At 30.5% G+C, this 27,638-nt stretch overlaps 1 protein-coding gene across 1 annotated transcript; it reads right to left on the reverse strand.

The window, feature by feature from the left end:
- Positions 1-7,603: 7,603 nt before the first annotated feature.
- Lim3 lies at positions 7,604-26,371 on the reverse strand. Its single transcript, XM_065501104.1, has 7 exons — positions 26,201-26,371; positions 14,559-14,733; positions 9,789-9,991; positions 9,517-9,709; positions 8,245-8,396; positions 7,986-8,177; positions 7,604-7,892 (listed from the first exon to the last, which is right to left on the reverse strand). The coding sequence occupies exons 1-7, from the start codon at positions 26,307-26,309 to the stop codon at positions 7,699-7,701; spliced, it is 1,218 nt and encodes a 405-aa protein (XP_065357176.1). The 5' UTR covers positions 26,310-26,371; the 3' UTR covers positions 7,604-7,698.
- Positions 26,372-27,638: the final 1,267 nt, after the last annotated feature.

The following is a 27,638-nucleotide window of genomic DNA, read 5'->3' on the forward strand; positions in this document are numbered from 1 at the left end:
TGTCCTAGATTGCAGGTTCTCAGGCAAAAATGGCTAGGGGAAAGATTTCATGATGAACTGGTGATATAGCTAGATATGATCTAGATAATCTTTTAGGCTTTAATTTAGGTAACAGGACTGTGAAAACCCCAGTCTATACTTATTTCCTGTCCTATTTGGACTGGGCTTTTCACTTTATTTCTCTTTATATCACCTGACTTCTTTCTTTTCTTTCCAATTTCACATCTAGTTCTAAAAGGTAATCATAGCCAAGTTTTACAATTTCCAAATATATTATAGACAAATTTGGGCATACATAGGTCAATTTCCAGCCTCTCCATTGCAGACAGCATGAAACTAGGCCTGACGTTATTAAAAGCTGTGCTAGTGACCCATTAATATATCCCATCAACGATTAAGAGGGTATAACTGCAATTCCTACAGAAAATCGTCTATAAATGTGTTTTTTATAGAAAATCTTCAGCACAACATTATTTTTAAATTTAATAATATTATTTTGATACAGAACTAAAAAATATCCTCTATTAGGGAACTTCTTTTAAATAGGGGAAATCTTGAAGTTTTTCAGTTTCAGTTAAAAATTTTGCGAAGCCCCCAACTAACATTCAAATATGAATGAAACATCAATTGAGGAGCCTCAGAACAAACGATACTTTTTTGAAAATTTAAAAATTTTGCGAAATTGAAAAAGTATCTTTTGTTCTGTGGCTCCTCAATTATAGCGTATAATTCCAAAACGTTTGCTACTAATAATGGGGGAAATCGATTTAACACTCAATAAATCAATAGAAACCCGAATTTTTTCTCAAAAAGGAGTTAAAACAAGTAAGAAAGCTATATTCGGCTGTGCCGAATCTTATATACTCTTCACCATATTATACTTAAATTCTTTTTTTCCAAAGTTTTTTCATTTTTTGGGAAAAAAAAATTTTTGGAATTTTTTTTTTTAAATTTTTGTAATTTTTTTTTTAAAAAATTTGAAAAAAAATGTTTGTTTTTAATATTTAGCGAAAAAAAAACTTTTGGTGAAACCAAAAAAAAATTCGTGTTAAAAAATATTTTTTCCGATTTTGACCCGTTTATGGTCACTTATTTATGGTCTTATATAGGTCGTTGCAAAGGTCTTTGAAATATTTATCATTAGATATCCATATTGTCTATATTAATGACTTAGTAATCCAGATATTGGTCAAAAATCGAGGTTGTCTTGGTTTTTTCCTTATACATATCTCAGACATTAATGGACCGATTTTCTCGATTTTAACCCTCCGTTACTCGCAACTGATCTGGTTGATACATGCAAACATTTTTTTATTGTAAATTGTTTTAATCACTCTAAATCTTAAGTTATTTTTTGATAAAATAATATTTTTATTGCAATTTTTTTTGTATTACTCTTTTAAATACATTGCATTTAACATTGTTTTTATGTTTTCGAAATAAAAAGTGAAGAGACTATTTTCAAACGCGACTTTTTTTTATTGATATCAATTAGATACATTGCGACTAGTCTCGATTGAAAATGATTGCGACTAACGGAGGGTTAAATAGCAGCCGAGCCGTAAGAATTGCAGAGTTGAAGTATTGAATCGTGTATCTACGTTTGTTGGGGGCTTCGGACAAACAGACGGACATGGCTTAATCGACTCCGCTATCTATAAGGATCCAGATATACTTTATAGGGTCGGAAAATTATATTGTGGAAATTACAAACGGAATGACAAACTATATACCCTTCTCACGAAGATGAAGGGTATAAAAATCATAACAATCGGGAAAACCCAAAATCTTTTCAATAAAATATTTTATTACTGATTGCACTTTTTGGTACATCTTTTTTGGCAAATTGGTTCTAATGTCAAAGAAAGAATTTATATATTTCTCAATTGCAATATCCGTTTTTAAGCTATTGGAACTTAAACTTTTCTAAAGATTAAACAAAACCTGCAATAAACATATAACATTTCCCAGTATTTTAAGGAACAATTCCTAATATTCAAATAATTTGAACTTTGACCCCTCTGAGTTTATTACAAATTCAAAGTTAAATAAATTAACATACTGATGTATTTTTTTTTTTTAACAATTTCACTTTTTTTATTCAAGTTTTATTTTTAATTTTTTTTTCTTTTCTTATGATTTTCAAATAGTTAATATTTTGTTTTGTAATTTCTATTACGTACTTACAAGATATATAAACATGACATCACTTTTCAATAATAATATTATTTTATTTGTGGTTTTCTTTTTTTAATTATTAATATTAAATTATAATTGTATGTTTTTGTTTTTTTTTTGGTTTTATTTTCGATATTTTCTAATTGTATAAAGCGGATATATTTTTTAGGTTTGTTTTTTGGTTTTTGTTTTATTTTTCTTTTCTTAATTCAATATATATTTTTTGTTTGCTATTTTAGTTAATAAATAACGTGTGTTAAATTATACAATACCATTTTCTAGTTTTAGTATAATTTAATAGAAAATAATAATTAAGTTTAATAAAATAAATATAATTATTATAATATAGTACAAATATACAAGACATATTTACAATTAACACTAAATAAAACATAAAAAACAAAGTAATAGAGAGAATAAAACATTAAGTACATGTAAAGTATTGTAGTAGTTTTAAAACAAAAACAGATAGATTTAATTATTTTAACAAAAAATAAACAAAAATAAATTGTTTAGCAGTCGATAGAGACCGACTTCTGTATGATGAACATAATCTTTATATACATAGGTTATTGTAAAAGAATTTAGAAGATCTAAAGGACAATCTTTATCTTGAATAAAGCTAGGACCAAAGGTTTGAAAAAATTAATTCTTAATTCCAAATAAATTGTATATCTTAACTTATACAATTCCTTTATACTTTAAATATATTGAATTCATTATTTTAAGAATTAATTCTTTATAGAATTAATTCTTTATAGAATTAATTCTTTATAGAATCATTAAAATTTTCTTGAATCTAATTCCTTTAAAAATGTATTGAATGATTACATTTTTCTTCAATTCTAATCAAATCTATTACTAAAAGGCTTTAGACAGTTTCTTTATAATTCATTTTGTAAATGATTAAAAGCAAAACTAAACTCAATGAAGAAAAATATTTCATTCAGAATTTATTCCAACAATTAATGAATTCAATTTAAACAAGTAAGAGAGCTACATATATTCGGCTGTGCCGAATCTTATATACCCTTCACCAAATTATACTTCAAAATAAAAATCTTAAATATTTTAAGGTAAACAAAATTTATTTTTTTCCAAAGTTGTTTTTTTTAATTTTTTGGAAAAAAAATTTTCGAATTATTTTTTTAAATTTTAAAATTTTTTTTTGTTTTTTTATTAGCGGAAAAAAAACTTTTGCTGAAAAAAAAATTCGGATTAAAAAATATTTTTTCCGATTTTGACGATTTTGGATTTATGGAATGAAAAATAACAAATTTTGACCGATTTTCGTCATACTTTACAGTATAATTTCAAAGTACTTTGAACTAATTTGTGAAAAATTGTATCAGTATTGCCGCATAATCAACAGCAGTTATAGGAATGATGAAACAGTATTCCAGGGGGACATTTGTATGGGCGCTAGGTGAAATCATGCACCGATATTATTGCACATTTTCAACACCTAACAAACCTTATCAACTTACAGTATTTGTAGGAAATTTCAGCCAGCTAGCTCCTTTTTCTTTAGGCTCTATCGTGATTTCAACTGACAGACAGAAAGGTAAATTCTCAGCGAGTTGTTAAGTTTTCCCTAATTTATTTGAGATGTAAAAAACATAACGTAGACATGTTATATATCAATGGATAGAGGATTTTGTCTACTTTTCAAAAATGTATATAACTTTTGACAATTAAAAAATTCATGGAATACTTTTTTGAAAAATATGACAAAAAATGTTTTTTATTGAATTTTGCATAGATAAAAATTTTTCGAATTGAAATTAAATTTTTATTTATGAATAGTTTTTAATGAAATTTCACAGTTATGTAGATTTTTCTATTTAAAATGGAAAAATAAAAACAAATTTTGAAATTTGTTATCAAGTATCCCGCTATTACCAAAAAAATCCCAAAAATGGGATTTTTTTGTTTTTTAGCTATAATATCCATACAAGAGGCGGGGTTATCGGAACCCTTTACAAAATAATTAAAAACTTATTGGGCCATCCAAAATAGGTTACTATATTTTGATATCAAGTATGCGATTTGAGAATTTTTGCCCTAAATTTGAATTTTACATAAAAAATAGGCATTTTTTGAATGGACCTGATCCCGTCGGTATCAAAAATTATAAATTTTTTTTTCATTTAAAATATTTGGCGTAAAATTAGCTTTTCAAAAAGTACAAATTCATTATACATCCTCTTAGAAATTTTTTAGATAACTTAAAAAGAATAAAAGTACTTTTTTCCAAAAAAAATTTCGAAAAATCGCCTTTTTTAATTTTTTTAAATTCAAATGCATGTAACTTTGGACTCAGCCATGATTTTTAAACACTTCTTTCTTTATTTTATAAATAGATCTATTGTTAATCCTATAAAAGAAAAACGGATAAAATCGGGGAATATTTGGAACCGCGGTCACCAAAAAACTGGAGTAGGGTGGGTAAAAATGTTGAAAATTTAATTTTCAAATGCGAATATCTCCTAAGCCATAAGAGATAATTGATAGCTACGACGAAGTTTTATGTAGTGCTCGACGAGGAGATTCTATATGTGTAATTGTGTTCCGAATTAAAATTTTTTAAATCGGAACACAAACGAAGAAATAGGATCATTTTAAAAATTGAACATACCCGAGGTGTCCTACTTTGGGAACCCCTGGTCCCGCTCCGGGTGGGCTCATGAGGTCCAAATTCAAAACTTCCTCTTTGCGCATGTGAAATTTCATTCAAATCGGCGCAAGGGTTTTATTTCCATCTTTTTTTATTCTCATACACTGTGCATCGTCTTTGAATTTTATTAGGAATGTGGATCAACAGAAAAAAAGTGGACGCATTAAAAACACACAAACGTACACATATATATGGCATGCACCAACACAAACATAAATTTTGACAGTTGGTAATACAGCTGATGATCAGCTGGGCTAATGAGTACACCTTATATGAATATCGCCTTGGTCCCTGGTTTTTAAGTCTCGGAGAATCTCACGTTCTAACGTTTAAATTTATTCAAAGTATTGGCCATTGTTAGCTATGACCTTCTCCTTTTTATATGGATATCGAGACAAAAGAACTGCTCATCTTTTAAGCTCTATAACGAATTAAGCCAATGTCGGATACTCTGTTCCAAAGTGAACCGTATCCCGCACGGCGCAAGGTCTGAACTATAAAGCGGGTTAGGCAAAACTTCCCAACCACTTCATTCTAAATACTTTTTAACAGGTATTGCAACATGTGGCCGACCTTTGTCTTGATGGAATATTATAGTTTCATGTCTAGCCTCATATTCTGGGCGGTTTTTGGCCAATGCTAGCTTCAAACGAATCAGTTGCGTTCGGCACTGGTTTGCCGTAATGGTCTGGTCAGATTTCAGCAGCTCATAATACAGAACAAATACAGAGCATTTGGCATTTATATCGATTCGGCAGGTTGGCCGGGCTTCAAATACGACCTCTTATGCTTCGGGTTTTCGTAATGGATCCATTTTTCATCGCATGTAATGATTCGGTGCAAAAATGATTTTCTTTTAGAGCGTTCATGCAGCATTTCAGACATACAATATCGACTTTCAAGGTCTCTCAGCTTAAATTCTTACACAGAGAAAACAGATTCGTGATAGCAACCGAATATGTTGCCAATCGAATGATTCTGTCTTAGTGACCGAATTTTACAGTTGTGGATACAATGTTTTGGAAGGAGAAACTAAAGTTTGGTTGCCTCAACTGAAATTCTTCATTATCAACTGACTTTCTGTTGTTATAACTGAAAAATTCTATGTGTGCAACCGAATCATTCGATTGGCAACAAATTCGGTTGCTATCACGAATCTGTTTTCTCTGTGTATGGTACCCAATTTACCAGCTTTTGGATGATTCCTGGTGCTTTGAAGCCTTTTGAAATTGCTGATTGAAGAGCTCGCAATGATTTCGCAAGCTCGTGTTGAGTTTGACAACAAACTACATGAAGTAATATCTTGAATGTTCAATAACTAAGTGAGAATAAATGACAGATATGTACCCTTCCAAATGACATATAAGCCATTAAAAACCAAAAACGGCGTTTAAAAAATACTCCATCTCATCCATAAATCCAATATTTCTTTTTGAAAGAAAATATCTTCTGCGTAAATAATTATTTTGTCACAATCCTCATAAGTAATAGGAGCTAAGTCCCAATAACAAACATTGAATATGGATATTACAGTGTTTATATCAATGTAATTTCTATAATTCTCATCATATTTAGGTGGAGGGTATTTAAGATTCGGCACAGGCACATAATTCAACTATTAGTTCAACTTCTAGTAACTACTTCTTTTTCGCACCTTTGTAAGTTCTTGAATTAGAAGTCATGTTTAGTTCGACACCGAGGAAGTAGCAATAAAATTGTACTTCTTTTTCGCATCTTTGTAAGTTAAATTTTACCTTTAAATACAATTTTTTTATTTATCTTTTAAAGTTATTAGATTAGAATTCACTTTTAGTTCAACATCAAGGAAGTGTCAGTTAAATTCTACTCCTTTTTCGCTTCTTTGTAAGTTAATTTTTAGCTTGATATAAAATTTTTTGAGTTCTCTTTTTGAATCCATCTTCTTTAAAGTTATTAGATTATAGTTCATGTTTAGTTCAACATTGAAGAACTGTCAGTAAAATTCTAATTCTTTTACGCTTCTTTGTAAGTTCATTTTTCGCTTGTTATACAATCTTTGAATCTCCTATTCTAATTCATCTTCTTTAAAGTTATTGAATTAGAATTAACTTTTAGTTTAACTCTCAATAACTGGCAGGCAGTTCAATTCTATTACTTTTTCACTTCTTTGTAAGCTAATTTTTTGAGTGGTATACAATTTTGAATCTTCTTTTCTAATTCAACTTCCTTAATATTGTTGGATTAGAATTCACTTTTAATTTATCATCGAGGAACTGGCAGTAAGATTCTATTTCTTTTTTACTTTTTTGTATGTTAATTTTTCGACTTTTTTAGATTAGATTAGAAACCTTGTTTAAAGTTGTTGAGTAATACTCTACTTCTTTTTTACATTTGCAGGTTTAAAACTTCACAAAGTTATATTGTAAAACAGACGGACTTTTAAACATAGTTTTATTTTGTTACAGTTTTAATGTTCATCATTAAATCATAATAATTTTATAAACATTTGAGCAATTAAATTTGTTTGTTAATGTATAATTTTTGGTTTTTTCTTTTCTCTTTGGAGTTAAGATCTGATAAAACATAAATAACAAGTTTACTTTCTTCCCCAAAATTTAAGACGAAAATAAAGAAACCCTTGAAGACAGTTGTCATTCATACTCAACGACAGATTGTGATCATCATCAATTACCATGATCTTTAGTCTCATCTTCAAAATGTTATGATTTTTGCTCAGATTTTTGTACAGCAGGTAGTGGTAATGTTGTCGTTGCCGATGATGGATTATGCTGGGGAAAACCCTGGGTAGCCAGAAAAAAGTTGCGCGATTGCATTTGAAAATATCTAAAGAGTATATTTGAGTATCAGTAATGTACAGCAGGTGTTGAGGAATTCGGATTTGAGGTATTCCCCGCATCGCCCAGCCAGGAGTCGGGACTGGGTGGAAAATCGGGAAAGCCTTGTTCGGGACTAGAATCATTACTTAAATCGGAAACGGCACTGCCGCCATGTAGGCGCTGTGATTTGGAACCATGCATATTCGATGTGGAATTGTGATCTGGAAAAAAATTTATATAATTAATGATAAGAAAATAAAATAGAAATTATTCCTTTTTAGCCGCTCACACACATCCACACACACAACACTTACCTATATTGGTATAGACTATATTGTCGGGATATGAACCAAATGAATGATTTTGTCCCACTGGCGGTGGCGAGCGACTAGATGGATATTGTGAAGGACTTGAACTACCGTGCAGATATGATCCTCTTAGACTATGTGGCGAGGCAACTTCATCTAAACCCAAATTGACTGTGCTATAGCTGTCATTACTAAGGTCTATAAAAAACAAAAAATATTAATATTTAATACATTTTTTAAAAGTTTTAAAGAAATGTTGTCTTACCATGATGACTAAAACTATCATAATCGACTTTAAGATCATCTTTGTCTAGGAATTTTTCAGTACGTGGCGAGCAATTGCCTTTCATCGATCGGAAATATTGGCTCCAACGTGTTCGACCCGCATCCTTTTTCAGGCGTTTCTCTTTCGCTCTCCTATAAGAGTACAACATTATTGTATAAAAAAGAAGTTAAGATTAAAAAAAACAAGTAAGAGAGCTATATTCGGCTGTGCCGAATCTTATATACCCTTCACCAAATTATACTTCAAAATAAAAATTTTAAATATTTTTCGGTAAACAAAATTTATTATTTTTTCCAAAGTTTAAAAAAAGAAAATTTTCGAATTATTTTTTTAAAATTTTTCTTGGTTTTTTTTTAATATTTAGCGAAAAAACTTTTGGTGAAAAATAAAAAAATTCGGGCTAAAAAATATTTTTTCCGATTTGACCCATTGTAGGTCCAACTTACTATGGTCTTATATACAAAGGTCTTTTAAATATCTATCATTAGATATCCATATTGTCTATATTAATGACTTAGTAAAACAGATATAGGTCAAAAATCGAGGTTGTCTTGGTTTTTTCCTCATATCACAGCCATTTGTGGACCGATTTTGCTGATTTTAAATAGGAAACTTCTCGAAAGCATGTCTGACAGAACTTTTGAAGATTTGGATCCCGAAGATATCTGGAGTCTTCAGAAAATTGATTTCAACAAACAGACGGACATGGCTTAATCGACTCCGCTATCTATAAGGATCCAGAATTTATATATACTTTATAGGGTCGGAAAATTATATACAAACGGAATGACAAACTTATGTATACCTTTCTCACGAAGGTGAAGGGCATAAAAATTAAATAATTTACAGTTGGGATCAGGGAATTTCGATAAAAATACGAGTGTTAATGGGCTGACAGCTGACAGTATTGAAATAATATCTGATAAACATAATTTGGTGCGAAAATCTTCTTTAAATTTAAGCAGATAGAAAAAACTCTTAAGAGACGATTCGGCTTGGGTTTTTAAAATTTTCAGATTTGGACTATTATATTAAGAGTTGCAATTATTCGATTTGCACTCCTTCCCAAAAACACTCTATTAGAGTCTGTGGTGAAATAGTTCAAAAATGTGATTTGACAGTTTTTAAATTTTCTTGGAAAGTCTTACGTCCCTGAATTTTCAATCATTCAGATCCTCATTGTAGCATAATCTGAACGACATTATTCTATTTTTTTTTAATTAAATCTCCAAAGATTAACTACAAACTTACCTATTTTGAAACCAGACTTGTACTACTCTCATATCTAGACCCGTATCCTGTGACAATTGTTCACGAACATGGCGCGCAGGTTTCGGACTATTATTGTAGGCGGTTTTCAATGTTTCCAATTGTTTAGCAGTGATTGTGGTGCGCGGTCGTTTATTCGGCTGGTCACCATCTAAGGAACCATCCAAATATAAACCTTAATTAAATAAACAATAAAACAAAATTATTACTGCCTCTAATAACATTTTACAAAAAAAAATATTAAAAATACCCACCTTTCGCTTTAGCCTCATCATAGTCGCGCTTACACACAAGTTTTCTATCTTCCATGAGGTAGAATTCATCGCCGGTATTTAATGTACGCGAACAGATGGCGCATAGGAAACATTGCAGGTGATAGACATTATCTTGAGCCCGTCTCACTACTTGAGTTGGCGGTATACCCATATCACAAGCGGAACATTTAGTTCCGTAACGCCTGTTAGAAGACCCAAACATTGGGAATAGACAAAGGGTGGTTATTATTAATCAATTATGTTTACAAAATTGTTGTAGTTTATGTAATTCACAAATTATGGAAAAAAGTTATTTAAATAATTAGCTATAAGCTGCAGTATTTGGATTAAAAACGTTATGAAAAAACAATACAATTTATTAATTTGGAAGTTAGAATTCTTGGATATTTGTTCATCGATAAAATTACACTAAAACGGAAATTGCTCATGAAGAACAGTTTGAAATGTCGAAATATTTTTGCAGGTTGCAGTGGAAGAGGAGCCATTGAACTAGATATTAAGACCTAAGGATGTCTATGGCCTATCTTTATAAGATGAATCGGAGGGATCCTACGCTCTTAACGGTTAGAAAGAGATACCTTTTCAGGAAGCATTTTTGGTCTTTCAAGTGTTAATCTGGGAAAATCCTTCCTCAAATGAACTCCTTGTGAATGTTTTCGATGTTCCAAGTCTTTTTAGCAGAGGAAGGATGGGTGCATCCTTTACCAACCGTGTACCAACAGGCCTTCGGCACGAGTTGTGGTATTTAGAAAATGAATTCATCCAATTACTTGGACTCGGAGAAGAAAGCTGGGAAATCTCATGATGGATCTGTTGTTTATAAATCTGTAGATCTTCCCACGACGCCAAAGAAGGTAAAGAAAATGAAGAACCTAGATGGTTACGATTCGGATAGGGAAGACTGGATTGAATCTGATAGATAGTAATTTTGGATGGGGATGTTAATTTAGCTACATAAGCTCTCGAGTCTTGAGAACATGTTGTGAATGTTAGATAATCACCACCTAAAATCCTCAAGAAGGCATCGAAGCAATTGGCCTCAAAAAAGGCAGGAGATTCTCAAGCAGGCTCTCTTAAGTGCTCCCAGTAGAATGTCATTAAGACAGCTAGAACTGGTTATCATTAAGCAGCTGTATTTCCCCGAAAAGAGAAGACAGTCTTAAATCTAGTAGATCTTTGGAAGGTTGTGCAGTTTTCACAGATGGATATAAGATGAAAATAGGCACATTAGTTAGTGTCTTCATAGAGGAGATCGATACTCGGACATCTCCAAGTGAAAAATCTCGAAATTGATAATGTTGGTCGATGTGACCATGACAGCCAAGTTGCACTGGGGCTCATGATGAATCTCTTAATATAATGTTAACAGAGAAGCTAGATCTATTGATCATCCAACGACACCAAAGAAGCCAAAGAAAACGACGAACCTAGATGGTTACCCAAATAGAACAGAACGATCCGTATAGCGTTCTTGGAAAGGGAAGACTGGCTTGAATTCGAGAAATAGTAATTATAGATGGTGGTAATAATTTATTTGCGCAAGCTCTCAAGTCTTAAAAACGTGATTAGAGAATCGTAGATTAGATAATCAACACTTAAACTCCTCAAGAAGGCATCAAACAATTGAACTCAAAAAAGGCAGAAAATTCTGAAGCTGTATCTCTTTAGTGCTCCCAGAAGAATGTCATTAAGACAGAAAGAATTGGAGATCATCAGCCCAAAATATCGAAATTGATAAAGAAATCTACTTGCTTGTTTGGTTATCATTAAGCAGCTGTAATAGGAAGGAATTATTTGGATAGCGTGAACGGAAAAGGAAGACAGTCTTAGATATAGTAGAACTTAGTAAGGTTGTGCAGTTTTCAAGGATGGATAGAAGATGAAAATAGGCACAGAAGTTAGTATCTTCATATAGCAGATCGATACTCAGATATCTCCAGGAGAAAAGTCTCGAAATTCATAATGTTGGTCCATGTGACTATTATCGTTGAACTTTTGATCATCCAATGACACCAAAGAAGTCAATGAAACGACGAACCTAGATGGTTACCCAAATAGAACAGAATGCTCCATATAGCGTTCTTAGAAAGGAAAGACTGTCTTGAATCCGATACATAGTAATTATGGATGGGGATTTTAATTTAACTTCATAAGCTCTCAAGTCTTCAAAACGTGTAGTGGAGGTTAGATAATCACCACCTAAAATCCTGAAAAAGGTGTCAAAACATTTTGTCTCAAAAAAGGTAGGAGATTCTCAAGTTGGCCCCCAGAAGAATGCCATTAAGACAGCTAGAACTGGAGATCATCAGCCCATGATGTCGAAGTAGATAAATAAACATACGTGCCTGTTTGGTTATTATTAAGTTTTAGATATAGTAGAACTTTGGAAGGTTGTGCAGTTTTCAAAGATGGATATAAGATGAAATAGGAGTTAGTGTCTTCATAGAGGAGATCGATACTCGGATATCTCCTATTTTTGTTGACGGATCATATGGTGAACTCCAAAAAAGTGGCGAACTGTACGAGAGCTCTGCACGATCGAATGGGTCTGTGCAATGTTAGGATGTGTTGGGTACCGGCACAGTGTAACGTACAGGTAAATGAGTTCAGGACCGAACTTGAAAGGCAAGGTTCTGTGCTGGACTTGGAGATTTCTGAGAGGTACTTGAATGTCAACAATAAATCCTGGGATCGTTGAATTGACAGCAAAATGTCAATGACCATATGACAAAGCTGAACATTCCAGGAATAAGATTGCTGTTAGGCTTGTACCAGTGAAGTTTGAGTACCATTGGGGGAGTAATAACAGGTTACTGTCAATAGAATTATTAAATTGAATTAGTAAAATAAGACAGGATTTCAAGGCTACAATTCCATCGATTGGCGATTCTATGATGAACTGGGAGACATTGCTGGTTGTACAATGGTGGATGTCTTCTGCTTAAAAGGTGAGTTAATGATTTACAATACCTTTTTAATTAACATTATCATTAGAATTCATTCTTACAGAATCATATTAAACCTTTTACAAATTTCGTTGATACTGAATTGAAACGATTCTTCTTTGAGGAATTTGGAAATTTAACGCGAGTAAATCTTTTTGACAGACCAACGAGTATAAACTGTGTAGGAGTTATAGTAGTGCCCGAATGTGATTCATCTTCAAGACAAGTAATACATAGGAGTTATACCAGGCTTTATTATCAGCAAAAATTTTAATAATGAATTGGTGATTTCTTCCAAAGAGAATACATTCAAGTAATTCCTTCTTTTTCTTTTTGAAACAGCACTCAGGGGATAACCCCTACTCATGCAAAGCATTGTGTTCGAACTTGGAAAATAGGTTATGGAAGTGAGGAAAGAGGGAGAAGAGTTTGTGAACATTCGATTTGAACTTTCCAACATTGAAAATGACAGAAAAGACTACAGCGGGAAGTTTGTTTCTCATATGGACAGAACGGCTTGATTAAAACGTGTATTTCATAAAAATCTGCGGATCTCAGGAAGAAGTTCCCTAATTTCAACAGAACGCATTCCATTGTAGTACCGCTAGAACAGTAAAAAGCAGCTGTCATTACGTCGGTACTCCAGAGAATCAATAGAGTTGGATACCCTACTGTCACCAATAATTACCTCTTCTGTACGCGGTGGAGAAGTTCTAAAATAGACTTTGAAGCACCGGCCCATACATGGGAGTTGTATTCCATTTTCGGTCGGATATAGGTGGTGTAAATAGTGAAGAGATCAGATGGAGTGAAGTAATTCCTACACCATTACGAAAAACCGAGACGCTTGAATTCATCTTTCGATACTTGAAAAATGTGTATTCTCATGTCCAGAACATCAATAGCTTCTGATTCCAAAAGCTATACACCCATAAATACAGATTTAACGACATGGTCTGTCGTTCGTTTTTGTGTCAACATGCAACACAGAGTCTTGCGAGTGTTGAAAGCGACCCTATTCGCACGACTTCATTCATAGATTGTCAAAATATTGTAAATCACTTTCACGTCACCCAAATCTAGGAATAAATCTATAATTGAAGTACAAAAATCCTAAAGAATGAAGTTGAAATGGAAGAAGTAAAATATCCACGACTGAAGCTAAAATTATAGTGAAACCCATCTAGGAATGAAGCTAAAATTGGAGCCGAAACAGATCTGAGAATAAAGCTAAAATAAGAGTTGACAAATTTCTAGAATTGGTTGAAGTAATACACAACTAGGAACGAGACAAAAATTCGAAAAGAAACAGATCTAGGAATAAAGCAAATATGGAGTAGAAACAGATATAGGAATGAGTCTAGAGTAGAAACCGATCTAAAGAAATTCGTTCCAAAGCATAGTCCCGCAAAAAGAGGCATTAAATTTGTGTGCATGTATGGGTAAACAATAAAATATCCGCAACAACATCAAGCAACTGATTGAAATATTTGTATTTCTACTCTCTTTTGTTTACAATCGGGTTGTGTACGTGTAAATTGACGAAAATCTTCGTATTCTGGACAATACTAGCGAGGAACACTGTACCAAAGCTACTGGAAAGAGATTTGATAGAATCACAGTTGATTTTCGGCACAATTTCAGTTTAAAATCTTTTACTAATTTCACTTTAATTTAAATTTACTTTCGACTTCAATAAGATATTATATTTTTCCAAAACACTGCAGCTTTAACTTAAACATACTAAATACATATGGTGAAAAAGAAATCTATTTGAACACAAAATGTACGGAAATTTACTTACTTAAAAAAATCTTCTTTACAAAATAGTTGACCATTACGGGCAAAACATTTATCATTTAACTGGGCATGACACTCGCTACACTGTAAACATTTCGCATGCCACGTTCGCTCCAGCACCTTCAAAATAAATCGATCCAATATCAGTTCATGACAGCCTCCACATTTTGGTATGGTTGCTGTAAATAAATAATGAAGAACAAAAAGAAACATGAGTAAAATTAATGATGAATAAGAAGAAACAGGAAAAACCTAAAGGTATCTAAAATTGTTACAAGGATAGAGACATGGACATTGGTTTAGTGATTTAGGAAGCAAACTAACAACAATTCTATAAATTATAAATTACATACATCTAGGATACTTTTATATAAAAGTATTTATAGGATTTCCTAACGGTTTACTAAATTAAACAAACTTAAAGATTCTTATGTTTGCTTTGTTTTACTTAATTCTTTGTAATTCTTTGTAAAGTTTCATGAAATTCCAAAAATGACGTTTATCATTCAATCCTTTAACCCAATTTTTTTTTCTAAAAAAAAGGAAAAAATACATTGTTTATTGACATGTGTTACCAACAAAACATGTTTGTGTCTGTCTTTATATATGTTTTGTATATTTTATGGATTTGTTTTCACAAAATGCTCTTAACAATGACAGTCACACCTTTGTTTCACATATGACACTCCTTCAAAGTGCCATTCTAATGCACAATAGTAACATTGTTTATTCTAATGCGAACATTTATGGTATAAAATACTCGTACCATTTAAATAACACAGGTTAGGATTCCGAGAAAACATTTTTTTTGTACCAAGGACAATAATAAATTTTGTAAATTCTACAATATTTTGCAAAATGGACTTTTCGTTAGCTCAAATTTAGGCAAAAATCCTAGTTTCATGATAAATTCTTAAACAAGATACGCTGTGGGAGCAAATAATTGTAACTCAGAATCAGATATTTGTTTATTATATTAACAGACGGACATTGTTGAATCGACTTCGCTAACTATAGGAATCCGGAATATATGTAAATTAGGGTCCCTCCCTCCCGCTGAGGTACTTCAAAATACACAGTTAATAAATTTTGATTTTAGTCGCTTTTCATTGCTTATTTTGATATGAAAGTTTATAAAAATATATACCAATGTATAAAGGAAATTTAGTTCTTAACAAAACATAGTTCTAATTATTTAAATCGGATGAAAATTGTAAAAGTTATTCAACATTTCATTAACACATTTTTTTTTAGTATTTTCTACACCAAAACAAAAAAAAAAATATTACATAGTACAATTTTTAATTTTAAAGTAAATTTTTTCGAACTTCTAGGTTTTAATTTTATACCTTTGGAAATCTTAGAATTTTTCTAAACGCCCGTCACGTTTTTTCTCACCCGAACAAATTGACCCACCCTAATGTATATACTGTTACGTTTTAACCTTTTCAAAACGCTGGTTTATTTCATATAAATAAACCGGATACTTTTGATTGCAAATAAAAGCCGTTTAGTAGTTTGAAAATGGTAACAACTCTTTATTTATTCAAATGTACAACAACAGAATTAAATAGTCACTCAGTGTTTTTTTATACACGTTTATAAATTCGCAGAAATACAGACACACTTTATAATGTACACGAATTCAATTGACAAAAAACACAACACACTTTAAGGCACTCAGTTGATGTTTATTCGAAAAGCGTCTCTGATAAACTGACTCACGACTGCAACCTCTGCCACTATTTATTACACTGCCATCTGCACTCTAGATTGTTCATTAACTGTCAAAATTCGAATATTCTAGATCTTACTAATACATACGCCATCTGTGGTGTACTTTCTACAATGTTCTTTAACTGAATATTCGAATTCGAATACAGCGTTGCCAACTTACGATCAAATCAACTGAAAGCTTTTATTTAATAATGCCCACAGATATGTTACAGTTTGCTATTACAGCACTCTTATTTGAAAGCATTATGCTACTTTTAAATCAGCCCTTAAAATCGTTATATTTGAATTCAAGTACAATTTCGTAACAATACTTTATACGGTTGTTAATGAATATTATTGAACAAATTATAAATGCTTTAAAAATAAATTAAAATTCATTATAAATGCTGCCTTGTTTGCAGTAGGAAAAGAGTTTTACACAGGAATTCCGCAAAAATGTCCATCCCTAAATCCCGGAAAATTGTGCGAGAATACCCGGGAATTATTTACCTTAATTTTATGTGATGTTTTTTGAACTTGACTTTCTCTAAAAGATTCTTAAAGCTCCAAAACAAATGCAGAAGATTCGTACAACAAAAAAGATTTATCACAAAGAGACTATTCAAACTATTCCAAAAACTCGTGAATGTTCAGGGTTGTCACAGAATTCTATTCCCATCGAAAGTGGATTTTATTTTAGTATTTTGCTTTTTCATCACCTTTCGTGGAATTGAATTTTGTTTAATATTATTGGGCTTTAAGCAATATCTTAACTTAATTTTTGATTTAATAAGCAAAACATTCCCAATTCAAAATTTAAAAGAAATAAAATATAAAAAAAACTCTAAATAGGAATCAAGGCGAATTTATACAAGGTGGAGTCAGTCAATCAGCTGATTACTCTTTTTTCGCTTGTTTGGTTCTAACACCTGTCAAAGCTTGTTTTTATACTTCAATATCTATATATTCTAAGCTAATTAAGAAAATATTTATATTTTGCATAAATAAGTAAAGCCCTCACTATTCAATTATCTGCACTATATTTAGTTTTAATACATATTTGTTTAATTTTTAATTTCTGTTTTTTAACACTTGTTAAGAACATTTGTTGTTTTTGTAGAACTACCACCACCTTGTATAAATTCGAATCATGTTAGTAAAACTACAACTAATCTGGATATTTGTAAGCTTTTACAGCGAGTAGCTAAATAAGAGCAGAAGTATTTCTTTTCTTTTTATGGAAATAAGAATTTGTTGTGGCAAATCGTCTCATCCCAGTAATTAAATGTATCTCTTATAGACAGTAATGGTCACTAATGTCTGATTACTTGTCTGACTACAATTTATATTGTTACGAAATTGTACTTGAATTCAAATATAACGATTTTAACGGCTGATTTAAAAGTAGCATAATGCTTTCAAATAACAGTGCTGTAATAGCAAACTGTAACATATCTGTGGGCATTATTAAATAAAAGCTTTCAGTTGACCATTAATCTTATGTTGGCAACGCTGTTTGCTGCGACCGTATATTCGAATTCGAATATTCAGTTAAAGAACATTGTAGAAATAGAGCTTTCTAGATGGTAATGCAGTGTTATAAATAGTGGCAGAGGTTGCAGTAGTTAGTCAGTTTATCAGAGACGCTATTTGAATAAACATGAACTGAGTGCCCTAAAGTGTGCTGTTTTTCAAGTGAATTCGTGTACATTATAAAGTGTGTGTGTATTTCTGCGAATTTATAAACGTGTATAAAAAACATTGAGTGACTATTTAATTCTGTTGTTGTACATTTTAAATAAATAAAGAGTTCTTACAATTTTCAAACTACTAAACGGCTTTTATTTGCAAAAAGTATCCGGTTTATTTAAAGGAAATAAACCAACGTTTTGAAAAGATTAAAACGTAACAATATATTTTGGGACATTTGACACGTATGTGCTCTTTATAATGCATAGAGAATTCAATTGGTTACTTTTTACATCCCATGAAATCTAGCGTGAAGTAAATAATCTAGAGTGTAGTCACTTTGAACGTTTATTTTATACTGCTCTTTTTGTGAGTAATTCGTACAAACTGATTTTATACAAATTGTGTTGATATAATTCTCATACAGTTTACTGTTTTTTTTTTTTGCTTAAGTATACTTAGATCACAGGTAATTTAGCCTGAACTCAATTGTCTCTAAGTATCCTAGAGTGTGGTCAATTCATTCGTTTATTTTCTAGAAAGTAGTTATTTTACCCACCAGAAGTAATCGATTGGAGAGTTCTCGGAATTAGGCAATCGTTTATTGGACTTTCTATAAGATGTCTTTTTAACTGACTATTTGAGGTCAGTTGGCACTCGTACATGTTAAAATAACTAGATATGTAGCTGACTCCATGTAAACGGCATGTGAATCAAAAATTGTGAATTGAATTGGACATGTTAAAATAACAAGTCACTTAAGCACTTATGTAACTAGGTGACACTTTAAATGATTGGTAAAATCGCAAGTTCGGGAAATAGAATTTCTGGGATGGAAACAGTTCATTTCTGTGCTTAATTCTCTGTTGGACTATGTTGTGGTAATAGTCCAATTTTCTTTATCAAGTAATATTGTTTAATAACACAATTTAGATGAAGGAAATATGATTAACCCAACATTAGAAAAGTACTCTCTTATTGCTACGATATAAATGTCATCTGGAAATTATCAGATGCGATTATATGATGTAGAAAATTTATTGAAGAAGATGAGGTTTTGATTTTTTTACATCGCGAATTGACTACATCATAATTAATAAATTATGAAATAAAATATAATCTTAAATATAAATTTAGGAAAAAAAAATTCATAAATTCATTTTACAACTTGATTCTACCTTTATTAATATTTGTTGGTATGATCTCCATAATTTCTAATGACTTCAGAATTCCTGTTATTATAGTTATTAAGTTTACACACCCAGTTAGTGTTTATAAACCGGTTAACCGAGATTTTCTTCGAAATCTCCGTTATTTGAAACCGCTTAATTTAAAATGTTGATTTTCGGTTAACCGGTTTATCCGGTTTTTATCACTCGGTTAACCGGTTTTTAAAAAATTGGGACTAAAATTAATAAATCTCATGTTTTTGTGCATTTTTATTATTCATTGTATACACATTAATTGTCTGACTTGAAACCTAAACTGCTGATTTATAACACAAACCTCTTTATATTGTTACGAAATTGTACTTGAATTCAATATAACGATTTTAAGGGCTGATTTAAAAGTAGCAAACTGTAACATATCTGTGGGCATTATTAAATAAAAGCTTTCAGTTGATTTGATCGTAAGTTGGCAACGCTGTATTCGAATTCGCTCTTTGACAGTTAAAGAGCAATCTAGAATATTCGAGTGCAGATGGCAGTGTTATAAATAGTGGCAGAGGTTGTAGTCGTGAGTGAATTTATCAGAGACGCTATTTGAATAAACATCAACTGAGTGCCTTAAAGTGTGCTGTATTTTTCAAGTGAATTCGTATACATTATAAAGTGTCTGTATTTCTGAGAATTTATAAACGTGTATAAAAGAAAACATTGAGTGACTATTTAATTCTGTTGTTGTACATTTTAAATAAATAAAGAGTTGTTACAATTTTCAAACTACTAAACGGCTTTTATTTGCAATCAAAAGTATCCGGTTTAATTAAAAGAAATAAACCAGCGTTTTGAAAATGTTAAAACGTAACAATATTAATATTTTTAAGAATAACAATGATTCTAAATAGTAGTGGACGATTTAAACTTAAAAACTTTTTCAGAATAAATTCCACATAATGAAATTATTAAAAGTTAATTCTTTAGTTTTAGGCTAAATCTTACTAATGATTCATTAAAAACTTAGTGATGATTTTACCAAACGTTAAACTGAATTCGATGTACATACCTTCTTTCAATAAATTTGACTTCATAAGTGTGTTTTGTTCTTAAAACTTTAATTTATTAATGATTTCGTTAGCTTTTCAGAAATATTACAGGAGAGACAAAAAACGTTCTAAAATCCATGATTTGAAATATTTTTGAAAACTGATAATGGAGTTTTATTAATTATTTGGTATGATTTATAATGACAAATAATCACAGATAAGAAGGAGTGTATTTGCATCTTACATGGCCTTTTTTTGAGACTTGTAACATTTTCTGTTTCATATCAGAAAGTTGAGGTGATAATAAATTTCAAAATATTTATACTCAATTCCATTTGACTGAGATAATAATATGGACTTAGCACTTTTGTATATTTATAGTTATTTAATATTAACCATTACGGACTACTAAAAACTACAAATTTTAAAGCTGTATATACTTTATTGGACATTTTAAACCGGTTAACCGGTTTTTTCGAAGTCGGTAAACCGAAAACCCGGTTTTCTAAAAATGACAAATTTTCGGTTAACCGTCAAACCGGATTTTTAAGAAGTCGGTTTTTTATAAACACTACTGATCCGATACTCATTACACTCTGCCTTCTCTCAGAAGATATTCTAGAAGGTTTTTGCTTCTCCTTTTAAAAACCTTCATAAAAACATTTATTTAAAATTCAAACATGCATGGTTTGCAATTATTCTGTATTATAAACTGTTACATGAAACCAGAAGAAGGTACAAAATCTTCGAAAAATTATAGTCTTTTATAACATTTGATGTTTTGGAGTTCTTGTGAAGTATTTTTTTATACCCTTCACCTTCGTGAGAAGGGTATATATAAGTTTGTCATTCCGTTTGTAATTTCTACATTTTTCAATAAAGTATATATATTCTGGATCCTTATAGATAGCGGAGTCGATTAAGCCATGTCCGTCTGTCTGTCTGTCCGTCTGTCTGTCTGTCTGTCTGTCTGTCTGTTGAAATCAGTTTTCTGAAGACCCCAGATATCTTCGGGATCCAAATCTTCAATAATTCTGTCAGACATGCTTTCGAGAATTTTGCTATTTAAAATCAGCAAAATCGGTCCACAAATGTCTGAGATATGAGGAAAAAACCAAGACAACCTCGATTTTTGACCTATTTTTTACCTATATCTGGATTACTAAGACATTAATATAGACAATATGGATATCTAATGATAGATATTTCAAAGACATTTGCAACGACGTATATAAGACCATTGGACCTACAATGGGTCAAAATCGGGAAAAAAATTTTGAACCCGATTTTTTTTTTTTTTTTAAATTGAAAAAACGAAAAAAAATTTTTTAAAATTTAAAAAAAAAAATTTTTTAAAATTGAAAAAAAAAAAAATTTAAAATTTAAAAAAAAAAAATTTTAAATTTAAAAAAAAAAATTAAATAACAATCGAAAAAAATTTTTTTCCAAAAAATTCAAAAAACAACTGGAGAAAAAATAAATTTTTTTACCTAAAAATATTTAAAATGTTTAAGTATAATTTGGTGAAGGGTATATAAGATTCGGCACAGCCGAATATAGCTCTCTTACTTGTTTTATATATAAAACTTCATACGTGTAGTTTTAAAATTCATTCTTTAGGTTGTATGCTGAATTCATTAAGAATATTTTAAAGGCTTGCTTCAGCTGATCTTCAATTAGGTTTTCATTTTCAGTTTTTTTTTTTAATAGAAACTTCTATTGAAAATTAGCATTCGCACTTAACACTGAACTCCGCTATTGATAAAATGTAAATTTTTTGTCACAACACACAGTGGAACCATATGATTTTTTTAGTTGCAAAAATCATAACTTTTGAAAATGAGAGTTTGAAAATGGTTCTACGCTTTTCAGGTGCCTACTTATGTTTGAAATTGTGGAAAAATCAATTTTATGGGAAGTTAAATAAAATATTTTTTTAAATTATTTTTATTTTTCATGTGTCTTTTTAAATTCTTTTATGATTTAAAATTATTCCAGAAAATATTGATTGGTTTTTTCACGGTCATATGTACATAATTTTTGGAAGCATGACTTTTATAAAAATTTTACCTATAGCAACAAAATGGGGCAAGAACGGGCAGCTGGAAATTTTTGCATTAGGTAAAGGAATAATCAAAGAACTTATTTTAAAAATATGGCAAATATAGAAATTGATAATTTTTTTTTTATTTTCCATCAAAGTTGAGAAATATTGAAAAAATGGATAGTTGGTAAATAACGATTTACCTGGACAAATACAAAGCAAACAGTATAATTTTTGTTTATATTATTCTTAATAAATATATCTAACAATGAAAACTGAAAATCAGTCAACTTTGAAGGGCTATATCTTCTGCGTCCTCGTAAGATTCGAAGACGATCTAGCTATGTCCGTCCGTCTGTCTGTATTTTGAAAACACGATAGAGCCCAAACGAAAGAAGCTAGCTGGCTGAAATTTTCCACAAATACTCTTCACTGATAAGGTTTGTTTGGTATTTGGTATGATTTCACCTAGCCCCCATAAAAATTTCCTCTCGGAATACTGTTTGAGCAGTAATAAATATGTTGATTATGCTGCAATCCTCATACAATTTCGCACAACTTAATTTTAAGTACTATGAATTTATACTGTAAAGTATGGCGAATCATTAAGGGCCATTATTATAACTTGCCTTTATAGTTAAAGGCATCTTTAAGCAATAGAAAAAGGTACCCTTAAAGTTAACTTTAACTATAAAGGCAAGTTGTAATAATGGCTCTAAGCAAGATTTTCTAAAGAAGAAAGATCTTTTAAACTGTTCTAGTATCCAGCTGCACCAGAGAACATTTTGGTGTCGCTTTAAGAATTTTATTTAACTATAGCGGAATTTGTAGATTATGTTAGATTAAAAAGTGAAGAAAAAATTTACATAAAATCGGAGCTGCGAAACTAGTTCTAAACATATTATAATCCGATGCAATTCAATTATTTTTCAAAATTTGTTTTAGTTATGCCGTTGCAAATCACAAGGAAATAAGCATTATTTGTAACAACCGAAAGATTTAGTTTCAGTAGGCGATTTTTTATGTAAAAAATATATGGGGGATTCAAACGGTCTGCTATTAGGTCGTATTGTCATAATGTCGTAAAATATTTTTTTAGTTTAATCAAATTCTTGTTGTGCTGCAAACAAAAAAAGTGTTATTTTATAACAAACCAATAAACATAGTTCTAAAAGTCTTATTAGTTTATAATTTTTTTGTTTGAAACCCAACAAAAATTTATTTAAACTAAATTAAATAATATTTTATGACATTATGACAATACGACCTAATAGGAGACAGTTTGAATATCCCAATAATACAGTTTACTTTAAGCAAGAGACTGGATTGAAGTATTTATTTGTTGCCACTGTGCTGTATTTTTCCGTCGGCAAACTGTACAGAGAAAAATATTTGTTGAGACAACCAAATGTTTTAGTTTGAGAAAACTTTTTATTTTATTAAAGCCAGAAAACTTTATTTCGATTTTTAAACGAAACATGGCTGCAGTCTTTGTATTGTTTTGGGTGAAATTGGGCTATTTCAACAATGAATCTGGATTGTGATACTAGTAAAAAGCTCCTGTGAATTAGACATAATTTTAGGGTACATTTTCTTGTGAATTCCTGGGAATATTTGTTTTAAATTTTCTTCTAAAGTTACAGTATTATTTTTGCACTGATTCATTGTGATTTATTGGTCGATTGCATCCATAGACTTTTTTCGAGCAACAGACAATTAGTTTTCTTGGCGGAATTATGGTTTAAATAACCGAGTTTTTGTTACGACAACTAAAACGTTTCTGCCACATTAGACAAATTCGATACTAGCAACAGAAATTCAGTTGACACAGAAGAATTAATATTCAAAATAACAGAGTTTTTGCAACAGCAACTAAATTTTTTCAGCCACATCTAAAAAAATTCGGTAATTTTTAATAAATCATTTAATTTAGCAAAAAATTTGCTTATCACAACCAAAACTATTCTCTAAGCTGATAATTTTTGTATTTAAACCAGGAAAATTAATTAATCTACTAGCTTGTCTTAATATAAATTAAAATTTTAAGTTCTTAAATAATGTATTACTTAAATACCTCTAAGGATATTCATATTTAGAGAAAATAATGACAATAACACTGTTTATTTCCGGTCATATACATTCTGATTTGAAAAAAAAGTATTGAGTATTTGGGTACTCAGTACCCAATACTGTTTTTTTACCGGTACTCAATAATAAAATATAACTAATCGTTACTTTTGGAGTTTTATTTTTCAGTAAAATAAGGGAAAAGCATTCAATATTAGTCAGTGAAAAAGTGCAATTCTGTTTCTGAAATAAGAATTTTTAAATGTTAAATTCAGCAGTTAAAAGTATTAAGCAGTAGTGAGTACTCAAACAAATGTATTGAGTAGTCAAAAGTACCGACAATTTACAAGTCTACTAGGTTTTTATTTCTAGATTTAACTTAGACTTAATAAAATTGTCCAATAAGCATTTTTTATTGGAATTCAAGTTGAAAGCAAGTGTAATTCAAGCCTTTAATTATAGTCAGTTGTATTACACTTTATTTCAATAGCATTGTACAGTAAAAAGGAAATTGAAAAATAATTTTTTCAACTTTAAAACGTAATTACATTTGTATTGCAGTCAAATTCCAACAAAATGTACAAGTGCTTGAATTTTTGGGGTTTTGGTGCTTAATGGGTATAAACATAATTGAATTTTATTAATTTATTTGATAAATTTTACGAATTTTTAACTTAATTTATGTATAGATTTCTTTAATATTTATTGGTAACCTGCTGTCTATACCTGATAAATTTTTGTCATGATAAACGTCAAAGATAAAATATTATCAGGTATAGTCCCCATTTATTAGTATTATTGCTTCGTTATGACAAAATTATTAGTGCTTTTGCTTAGACAACTTTGTCTAGACAACAAACGTCATTAATTGTTATGATAAATATTTGTCAAGTATAGACAGCGGGTAATGCAAAAAGTTATGGGCAAAACTTGAATATGTTGAACTGGAGTTCTTGTGCACAGACTTGTTTTATAATTTACATTGAATCCTTTGAAGTGGTTTATAAAAAAAGTGTATTAGAAGATCTTAGGAAGATATTTTATATATGCTGCTGCCTTGTATTTTCAGTCGGTCGAGAAAAAAAATATATATTTATGTTGCTTTAACCATTTGTTTTAGTTTTAGGAATCAAGTTATTCCGTTGAGATTACATTCTTTGAACTGCAATATTTTAGATACTAAAGTTTATCGGAATTGATGTATTTTCCGTCGGCTGTGTTGATTTCCGTCGGCAACCTAATTATTTGTTTTCAAGAAAATTTTTCATTTTTTTTGTTTGATTCAGTCAAAATTATTTAATTCTTAAAACAATTGTTTTAAAAGCAGTAAAGTTCTTTGAACTTCAATGTTTTCGGCTATTTTTTTTTTTACTCTAGTTACTAAAGATTATCAGTAACGATGTGCGGACTGGACTATCAATGTGAGTATTGCGGGTTCGATTCCCGCCAGAGACTCTGGGTTTATCAGCAGACATGTAAAAAACTGGTGTTTGTTTATAAAAATGAAGTCATTTATATTATTTTCCGTCGGCAAACACTTGTCTGATTTTTGTTTTCAGATTTGTTTCCAAATTTTATTTGATTCAAAACAATTTATTTAATTCTTGTGGCATTTTCAGTATCTCGACTCAACAACTTAACGAAAACTATTAAAGACTTTGTGAAAAATTTTAACTTTGGAAGAACTGGAGTCAAGTTTAAAAGGTATTTTTATCTACAAACTATTCATGGAAAAAGATCTATGCTTTGTTTTAACCAAATGTTTTTTTTTTTAAATCCAAATACAAATCTTAATGAAAATTCGTTTAATGCAATGATTTCTTTTTTAAATTTTTCATTCGTTTTCAATTAGATTTCAAACAAAATTCAAAATTCTTATTAGATTCTTGAATAGGTATATTTTCAACACTTCTTTAACACTTACACAATAAAAATTCCGGCAATTGACTTAAATTTATAGGCGGTACACGATCATCACATTTATCACTTGACAAAAAGTCACTTTTGAACATCATTAACTTCAAAAGTTCCATGCTGCAACACACTCAATATGTTGCAACAAAGAATTTAATGCTTAAATTCCCAAACCACAGAAAACACTTGAAATATGCATTAATTTTTTGGTTAGCTTTTTTAAAAAAAATCAATTTGATTTAATATTTTTTTTTTATTTAAACAAGAACATTAAAATGTTGCTGGTGTTGTAGTTGTTGTTGCTGTTGTTAAAAACATATCACAGATTAAAGTTTTAAACAAAAAATTCCAATTTAAATGCTTTAATTAAAGGTTTTCTATTTTATTTTTCCACTATAACTTAGTAGCGATTACACATGATTAATAAATCCATAGATATTTTTATTTATAATTTATTTAGCCGTAAACCGTAGTACGCATCGCTTTTAGTCTCATTATATGCAACAATTATTAACAATTAGCGTTACACGGTGCTTTGACCTTGTCTTGTAGTTTTGTTTGTTTTTTTTTAATTTGAATAAAGTTTAAACTTGGTTTAATTTGATTTACTCATTTGTGTGTGTTGATTTTTTCATTTCCTTTTATTTTCATTACGAATTTTTGTTTGTTTTAATTTCCGTTTTGGTTTTTGCGTGTAGTTGTGGTTGTGTGTGTTTGTTATTTTATTTATTTTTTTGATTAACCGCTGTATTTGAAAATACAGTTTTATTTAGCGTTAGTTTTTCCGTTGTCTGTTTTATAACGGTATCAGTACCACGATGCGAATTCAACTAAATCCAGAGGTGAGAGCAAGTGTTTATCAAAGTATTCATTCGTACATGTAGAGCAGAGCAGTGGTGAGGAGAGGAGAGCAGAATAGAATAGAGCAGAGTAGTGGAGTCGTGTCGTGTGTGTGAGTAAGTGAGTGTGTTTGGTAGTAATAACGGTATTGCCGATGATGGTGGTAGTTGCGATTGCATTTTAAGGGGTGTTGTTGTATTGTTGAGTATCTGAAGTACATGAATGGTTGGTTGGGCTTTGGCTGGTTACTAGTGCGTCTGCGGTTCATATTAGACTACAACTAAAGATAACACAAAACACCAACAACAATAGCACTAACTACAAACATTTCAATAAACTGATAGAACACAGCCCAACCCTTAAACAAATTGTTGATAAAAATTCCATATTGTGTGTGTTTTATTTTTGATTTTATTTTCCAATTGGAATTTTCGTCTGCAAAGTTTGTTATTTCCAATTTCCGTTTCCAATTGTTTTGCAGATTTAGCTGTGTAATCATGATTTCTTTCCTCTAAAAGGGGAAGTTGTCAAAAAAACTATGTAACATAACAGGAAATTATTATAATTTTTTTTTCCTTTACCTTCTCCATATTGTCTGGATTGGTTAT

Source organism: Calliphora vicina, chromosome 2 (assembly GCF_958450345.1).
Source record: "Calliphora vicina chromosome 2, idCalVici1.1, whole genome shotgun sequence".
NCBI lineage: Eukaryota > Metazoa > Arthropoda > Insecta > Diptera > Calliphoridae > Calliphora > Calliphora vicina.

What these genes read in the sequence shown, in the direction of transcription:
- Lim3 (XM_065501104.1), bottom strand. Translation starts at nt 26,309, where the DNA reads ATGGAACTTTTGAAGTTAATGATGTTCAAAAGTGACTTTTTGTCAAGT. An exon ending in TGATGAGGCTAAAGCGAAAG is followed by an intron (nt 9,710 to 9,788) that starts GTGGGTATTTTT and finishes TATTTAATTAAG; the next exon opens with GTTTATATTTGGATGGTTCC. An exon ending in TATAGTCTATACCAATATAG is followed by an intron (nt 7,893 to 7,985) that starts GTAAGTGTTGTG and finishes ATTTTTTTCCAG; the next exon opens with ATCACAATTCCACATCGAAT.